General features: G+C 45.5%; 1 protein-coding gene across 1 annotated transcript in view; it reads left to right on the top strand.

Moving 5' to 3' along the window:
• Positions 1-7643, top strand: part of TMEM255A (transmembrane protein 255A) — a 23535-nt gene extending 15892 nt beyond the window's left edge. Inside the window, exons 5-9 of the mRNA XM_009997225.1 lie at positions 311-373; positions 1362-1450; positions 4107-4266; positions 5544-5687; positions 7275-7643. Coding sequence (XP_009995527.1) covers positions 311-373; positions 1362-1450; positions 4107-4266; positions 5544-5687; positions 7275-7433 — 615 coding nt within the window. The 3' untranslated portion in view covers positions 7434-7643. The remainder of the gene's footprint in view (positions 1-310; positions 374-1361; positions 1451-4106; positions 4267-5543; positions 5688-7274) is intronic.
• Positions 7644-8187: the final 544 nt, after the last annotated feature.

The following is an 8187-nucleotide window of genomic DNA, read 5'->3' as shown; positions in this document are numbered from 1 at the left end:
CAGGAAGAACTCTCTGAAGCATGTTGGGCAGCCCTGGGATATGTATGGGGAGATGAGGAATGACTCATTTAATTTGGGGTGACCTCCCTCACCCAAATGGGCCCAGCTGAAGAGCCTGCTCCTTCCGTGCCAGCTTCAACAAGTACTTGCCTCCAAGGACCAGAGTTATACGTCACCTGGGGTTGGGGCGGGTGGGAATGTTGCAGAAGAGCAAGAGCAGGGTCTCTTCAAAGCCTGGCCCCTTTCCTCAGGCTAGTTAGCTGATTTTGGTTTTGCTGCAGTGCTAAGCCTGGTCTTTTTTTGTCGGCAGGACTTGAGGCCACTGTACGCGGGGCGATGTCAGTACTACTCCAAGAGTGCAACCCCACCAGAGGTGAGCTCGGGGTCAGATGTACTGTCTTCATGGTGCAGGTTGGAGGAACCTGCTGCTGCTCCAGCATCCCGGAGGTCTGTGAAGCAAGGAGGGCTGGGAGGCTGGGCCTGAAGTGGGAGCAGTGTGCCAGGAGGACTTGGAGTGAATTCCTCCAGGCTTGATATTGCCATGTTAGCGAAGGAGCAGATGGAGAGGAGGGGATGGGGGATAAGAAAATACACCATCTTCTCTAGATCTTCAGCTGCACATTCATTACAGTAGTGGGTTAAGAGTTCAGACAGTGGTGATTTCTGTGAATATGAGCAATGCCTACCAGCCTCTGCACCTCTGCCATCTATTGTCTTCTCTAAAGAGAAGCCCACTGGGGGTGTTCCTGCCACATACTGATAGTGTGTGGACATCTTTTGCTGTTGCTATGTACTGAGAATCTCTGAGATTTCCTCACAAGTTCCCAGGGGGTTTTGAATAACCACTGTATTCCAACTTAAAATGCCTGCTTGAGGTGCATGGTACTACCCAGTGGCATCAGTGGGTTCCATTCTCTTTTCAGCTCAAGGACCATCCATATGAGCATGTGTGTTCCTACCCACAGGCAGAAAATTAACCTCTCTAGTCAGTTATTCACTAATATGGGAATCTTGTTCTCAGTCTGTATCATCCTGTTGACACTGCTCTGAGTTGAGGTGAGGAGTGTGTTAGTTCAGCAAGATCTTGGCTGTGGGTAAGAGCTGCACAGCCTGTTCCTTAGGCAGGCATGTGCTTATCTCTGACTTCCCCGTGGTGAAAGGAAATGCTGGTCTTTTCTAGTCCTCTGTACTTGTTCTGGTGTAACTGAACTTTACTGCAAGATAAGGAAAGGAAAATTTGCCTGGGACTAATCTGGAGATCCGTGCAGAAGCTACACGTAGAGCAGGCCAAATAGCAGCAAAAACTGTGTTTGGTGATTATTTCCTTACACATTTTATGAATTTTTTCTATATTCCCACAGGCAATCTGCCACCCCCAGCGCCGTGCACCCTGCACGCCAAAAATAAAAACCAACACCTGCTTCTGCTGTGACCTGTACAACTGTGGAAAGTGAGTAAGCTAAAAATACCATTCCTGGCCGTGGGAAGAGCAAGCAGTGGACATGCTGGTTTGCAGGTGCCTGAAGGGTCAGGATAGGGCAGGAGCAGAGTATTTGTTAACAACAGCTGGTGGGAAGGGATCCTAAGCTGTGGTTGCTGGCCACAAGGACTCTCAGGCAAAAGATGACTAAGTAAAGGAGTGTATGACATACATTACAGCCATCTCAGCTGGAGATGAGCCGCTCTGGGCCAGCCCAGCTGGAAAAGTGAGGAGGGTGGGAATTTCCATTACTTGTATGCTTGATGCCTTCCCCAGTTTTTCCCCTATTGAGTATCCCTTGTCCTAACACCTTCCCTCTCTGTTGGCATTGCTTGTTTGCTGGGCTTTATTTTGTTTTAGAAGTTTGAAGATATAAAATTTGGGATGCTTTTCTTTCCCACCTTGTCGCTTTTCTTTCCCACCTTGTCACTTTTATTTCCCAGGGAAGAGAGTTCACAGGCTGGTGCCACCTGCATGTTTATAAATCAGTGTCTTCTCTGCCTAGTGAATTTTTCATGGTCACAAGAGGTTGGATGGGGTACCAGCACTGTGCAAAGATGAGTCAGATGGGTGGTTACCAATCAAGCCCCACTGCACAGTCATCACACTATTAGATCTGGCTACTGTGCCTGAGCCAATTTAATTTACAGTATGCATTTCTCATATCACTTGAGTATCTTATCTGTGTCAGCAAGCAATTAATAAATTGATTTTTTTAGTCCTGGCTCTTGCCCAGGGCTGTTCCAGGCTTAGCATTTCTCACAGTACTTAGTTGGGCTGGCCCCCACTTTAATCATAGACTGTGGTGGAAGAACATCAAAAGCTGCGGTTGGGAGAAGGTGGTTCCACATGCTGGGAAAGGTAATCCCTGGTCTCTGTAGGACTTTGTTTCTGTGGAAGCCACTGCAGAGGGGTGAAGCTCACAATTTCCTTTGACAGTTGACAGAACACAATCTCTTTTTACATGTTGAAGAGAGCAGTACATAGAGAAGTGATTGGAGCAGAAGAACTTGTAACTTTTCTGTTTGTTTTGTTGTTGTTGTGGGTTTTTTTACTTCCCAGTCAGGTTGCCTCAGGGTCCTGCCTCTGACCCTTTTCCCCTCTCTGATAAAAGATACCAGTTGTTACTATCTCAGTCTTGCATCATACCACACAAGTGTTCAGCACTGAAGAGGTGCTGGGTTTTTTGGATCTCGGTGAGAAAGACGTGGGTACTCAAGACTGGCTAGCCCATGTGTTATGTGAAGGATAGAAATTACAGACAAAGTGACAGCCACCTTGCATCCCTCCTGATGCTGGAAACCCCAGCTGTGGCAGCATTGGACAAGCCCCTTTCTGTTGACAAGCACATGGTGTACTTACCTGTGCAATGCTGAATGTTCTTGGTGTTACATCGAGGCTTGCAGAGCTTTACCCACTCCTGCATCTCCATAGGAATGAGCTCTTGCAAACAGCACATACAGGTTGTATTGTTCAAGGCAGTCATGGCGTGTGCTCAGGTTATACAGAGGTTGTGCAGGTTTTTCAGCCTGTGGTTGTGCTCTGGAAACCCCCATCTCCTTGGTGCAATGTCTTCTGCAGCAGCCTGCTACAGCAAGGGAAAGAAGAAACTAGAATTGAGTAATGAGGCAAGGAGGGTGGCCCTTGTGAAAGGGAGCAGGTCCCTGCAGGCCTTGCAGAATGTGCTGGGAGCTGAGCTTGGATCTCTTGCTTCTTGGTCTTAAATATGAGCCTGTTCTTCCTCATTTCCTCAAAGCCTTTGTCCAGTTTGAGCCTAAGCCCATATGTAAGCTAGGAGGTAAGTCATTCATAAGCCCTTAGTATTGTCTGTCCCCAGTAAATATGTTACCTTAAGAGGGATTTGCTGTAGCCCACTACAGGTCAGCTGCACTGAAGGCCAGCCTGTTTCCCCAGGCAGCAGTCAGAGAGGTCATTACTGGAGAATCACACCTGCAGACTCCAGTGCATGTTGCAGGAGCCACTCTTCCCTTTCCAAAATAGTGACCTAAGTGGATTTGTCAGTTTTGTGTTTTTCTTCTGCACGTGGAAGAGCTTAAAAATGCGAGCAGAAGGACTCTCTCTGCCAGGGGTTCTGCCAGCCCATGCCCTTGTAAAGCTGCAGAGGGCAGGCAGTTGGATGTGTGTTGTGGCCAAGCCCCAGGTACCCACAGGCCAGCTGAGCTGTGCTGTGCCTGTCCCAGCCAGCTTCTTCTGTGGCTGAGGAGCAGCCAGGGCTGCCTTGAGGGGCAATGCCACTCCTCAGGGCACAGACTGATTTCTGTGGGTAATTACAAGACTGGTTTTTCCTCCAGAAGCCTCCAGGATTTCTGTGAAGATTTCAGATTATACAAGAGGCAGATTCAGACTCAAGGTCACGTGGGTATTGGCAGGCCTTGCAGGACTTGTTTGTTTCACAACAGATCAAGCCATCTTCTGTTGTTGTCATGCAGAAAGATCTCAGATGCCACAAGCATGGGATCTAGCAGGCTTATCCCCACTCCCTTGGTAGTTAGGTCCGGACTACCATTAAATCACAGAATACATTCTACTGTCCACCAGAGTGCTTAGGTTTTCTGATGTCTGGTGCATTTTTTTATCATTATGGGTCTTTTTCCTAATCTAGCAGAGTAGAGATTTCTGGAGGCTACTATGAATACATTGATGTCAGCAGCTGCCAGGACATCATCCACCTTTACCACCTGCTTTGGTCGGCAACGATTCTGAACATAGTGGGGCTATTCCTTGGGATCATTACAGCAGCAATACTTGGAGGCTTCAAAGACATGGTAAGGTGGCACCAATTCCTCTCTGCATTAAATGAAACAAATCAGGCAAAGTGCTTTTTAAAAATAATAATGAAAACAGCTATGGGTATTTTGATTCAAATTATCTATGCAGCATTGAAATCAGGCTGGAAAGAAGGGCATGAAATAACTGTAAAGAGAAAGGGGAAAAGATTGACTTTTCTGATCTGGTGTCACCACCTGAACACAGTTAAGAAAGGTGAAAAGAACTGGCAGATGGTATTTTCAGAAGGAACCTTCTCAGAGGTGTTGGCAACACTAGGATGAAAAAGAACAAGCTCTTTCTTAAAAATGGAATTTTTTTTAAATAGCTTTGGCCTTCCACTAGGTAATATGTGGTGGATTCTCATGAATTGTTGATTTGATAGCAGTAATAGTGTTCTGAGCTATACAGACTGTTTAAGCAGCCATGTTAGTCTGAAACTCTCCATTTAGCTTCTTTATGGTGTAGGATCTGAGAGGGTGAACCAGGGACCAAAATCAGATGAAAGACTGCAAACTTCAGATAGTGAAAAAAATGCTGTTCTGGTAACATGAGTTTTAAAATACCCTCACTTAACTGGGCTGCCTGTTACCTTTTGCAGAGTTTTGTTCTGCAGAGAACAAATCACTCGGGAGAACTGAAGATTCAGCAGATAAATTTGGGCGGGGGTTTCAGTCTTTTAGAATAATGCAAACTGAGACATCTAGAAAAGAGCATTTCTTGTCCTGGCAATACATTTTTATTACAAACAGGTCTTGGGCCCTGTGCTAAGAGTGCCTTTTTTCAGAACTCTGAGCTTTCCTACACTCCTTTCAGACTCACCAAGGTCTTCCCAAACAGTACAGGACACAGGTTCCTAGCTGTGCCTTGTGGGCTTTTGAGACTTGATCCACACCAGACAGCCTGTAAACTTCTGCAAAAAAAAGATGTATAGAAGGGTTTGTGAATAGTAGTACAGGAAGAGTTGAAATATGCTGATCTCAAAATTCACTGAGTAAGAGTAATCAACTAATTAATGGACTCTTTCTCCTCCTGGTGAAGATGCAATCCAAACAGTTGTATTGTTTGAGCAGAGGTGTGCACTGGGCTATTGCCAGCTTGTTCTGTGCAATCTGAGAGGAAACAATAGGTGGCTGAGGAATGAAATCACCTTGGGACTTACCTGCTGCCTAAGAATTGAGCTCCAAAGATACACAGTGCTCCTTTAAATCATTCACCTCTCAGCTTTCTGTGACTTGGTTAGCAGCCTGAGAGTCTCTTCTTGTTGTTCTGACAGACTCCTTCCCTCCCAACGCTGAACTGTACAGTTGAAAATGCACATCCTTCTGTGTCCTACTACTCAAGGCCACAAGTGACATCTTACAACACCTACTACCACAGCACTCCTCACCTGCCTCCCTACTCTGCCTATGACTTTCAGGTAGGGAACTGAATAGGATATTTTCTGGTTTAGTGGCAAGGTTAAATCCAGCTGGTCTGCAGGACTCTGGGGGCCTGTCCTTCCATCATTCACACAGTTTAATTTTCCTGTTCCTGCAGATAATACCAAAGCTTTCCTACTAGGCATTGTTTTCCTGAAAGCTGTCCTTGAAGAAAAGGCAACAGAATCTGCTGCATGCCTCCCTTGTCCTTCACAAGTAGAGGCCACATTAAAAATAGGCATTGCCTCTGGCACCTGCAGTGCTCTGGTAGAGGCAAAGTGAGGAGGTGTTGAGGTGCTGGTTTTTATTAGGCCAGCTGCTATGTCTGAGAAAAACAGATGAGCTTTTGGAAACAAGTTATTTGACCTCCTGAAGGCACATACTGACTGAAAAGCTATTCCATTGTGCTTTTTTTTCCACACACTTCAGCTGGTCTACAGTCCCTGCAAACATCACCTCTGCTATAATGCATCCCTTCCTCCTCTGAGTTATGGAGCTGTGCTGTTGTAAGCAGGGATTTCTTGTGAACCTTGCTGTCAGCATCAGCTTTCACTTTTTTTTTTCACAGCAGATGAGGACGTTTCCTCCTCGGCTTTTCTGTCAGGTGGATGTTAACTCAACAAGTAATACATTTTCATTGCAACTTTCAGGCCTGGAAACTTTTTTTTTAATTAAAAAGAGTTTAAGTTCTTGGACATCAGCTAAGCAATGTGCTCTGTGATAGCTACCACCATCATCAGAACCATGCATTAGAGGTAACATAAATCTCAGCCTTTCTGGTTTTATTGCTAGTGCCACTGGTCAACAGTATTATCAGGGCTTCCTCAAAATACTTGAACACTTAAATGAGAATTTCTAGGGTTTATTTGTACAGACTTGTGACTCATTTGTTGTGTTAACGCAACCTGGGAGAGTCACTGGTGTCGTGTAACGTTTTACAGTTACAAAAATGCCAACCTCAGCACATGCCAAACCCTGCTCTGCTGTGGAGTCCTCAGCCGTTCGGCTGGTTCTGGACACTGTAACTGGGGGTTTGTCTGCAGCAGCCACGGTGCCAGCAGAGAGCTGTGTCCTGCCCTTCCCTTCTTTGCAGTCTGGGGGCTTGAGGTGACATGGGCACGATGGAGGAACTGATGTGGTGTTTGAAACAGGAACGGTTTGCATGACTTTCTGTGAGGTCCTCCCTGAGCTGGCTGGGCTTTCATGTTCCATGTATCTGCTTAATAAACCATCACAGGTTTTGCCTTTTTATTGTTGCTGCTGGCTGATGTGTGCAACCCAAGGTGTGAGAGAGACTCAGAAGTTTCGGTTGTCCAGCCTCTGTGAAGTGCAGCAGAAAGAATTTTTAATTATTTTTTCTTTAAATGCCTTCTTCAGTTTTAGGTCTAAGCAGTGTCATTATGCAAAACTACTACTTGCATTCTGTGCTTACCTTGAGAGCAACAAGTTCGGCTACTTAGTTGCATGTACGTAGGTTTTGCAGAAGGGAGCCTTGAAATGTTAATTTTGCACTGCTTGGTAATTAAGTTTCACTTTGCCAATCTAAGAAGTGGTTACATTACTGCCTTCTTGCTGTCTCCCTGCAGCATTCCAGCGTGTTTCCAGCCTCCACTCCTTCTGGCCTCTCCGATGACCCCCAGTCAGTGTCACCATCTCCCAGCTATATGTGGTCCTCGAATGCACCACCACGTTACTCACCACCGTATTTTCCACCTTTTGAGAAGCCACCACCTTATACACCATGAAGAATGTGGAAAAGAAGAAAAATGTATTTGCCATTGAAACAATCATGAACATTTTGTATTTATATTTTACTGTGGGAGGGAGCAGGAGGATAGATACAGACAGTAATTGCAAATACAGATGTTAGGGTGGACTGTTCTTTCTTGTGAGACTTATTTCAGAGCTTGAGCAGCAGGGTATGAGGAAGGGAACATGCTGCTGATGTTTTGCAGTGTCAGTGAGTAGCGGGCAACCTAAATTCCAGCCTCCTTGTTTTACCACAAGGTTCATGTAGTCCTGGGTTTTTAATAAAGCGATACAGCACAGATAAGTTCTGGTCTGCCTTACTCCATCGTGTGCCAAGCTGAAGGAAGGGTAGCCAAGATAGAGAGTTGCCAGAGTATCAATATGTTTTAAGGTGAGGGGGCTTGCAGACAGCTCAACTTGATGCTTGTTTTGTTTAGCCTTGAGGCTCCAGTTGCAGAGATTTTTTGGGCCCCACACCTAGCTCACATCACTTGTTGGTTACACCCTACACACTGGAACAATCTTGGGGCAAACTGCAACAGTGTCTCAAACTTTAATGCTAATGAAAAGAGATAATGTCAGAGGATATTTTAATCTATGTCTAGCAAAACAATTGGAATATTGCTTTTTTGAGGGGAAAAGCTTTGAAAGGCAAGCTGTTTTTATTTCAGGATGCTGTTAAGATAGAGGTGAAATGTAGTTGTCTCTGTCTGAATTGCGCATAAGTAATGCTGAAATAAAACAGTTTGG

The sequence above is a fragment of the Chaetura pelagica genome, unplaced genomic scaffold (genome assembly GCF_000747805.2).
Source record: "Chaetura pelagica isolate M959 unplaced genomic scaffold, ChaPel_1.0 scaffold344, whole genome shotgun sequence".
In the NCBI taxonomy this organism is placed as follows: Eukaryota; Metazoa; Chordata; class Aves; order Apodiformes; family Apodidae; genus Chaetura; species Chaetura pelagica.
This window is presented reverse-complemented; position numbering and strand designations above follow the sequence as displayed.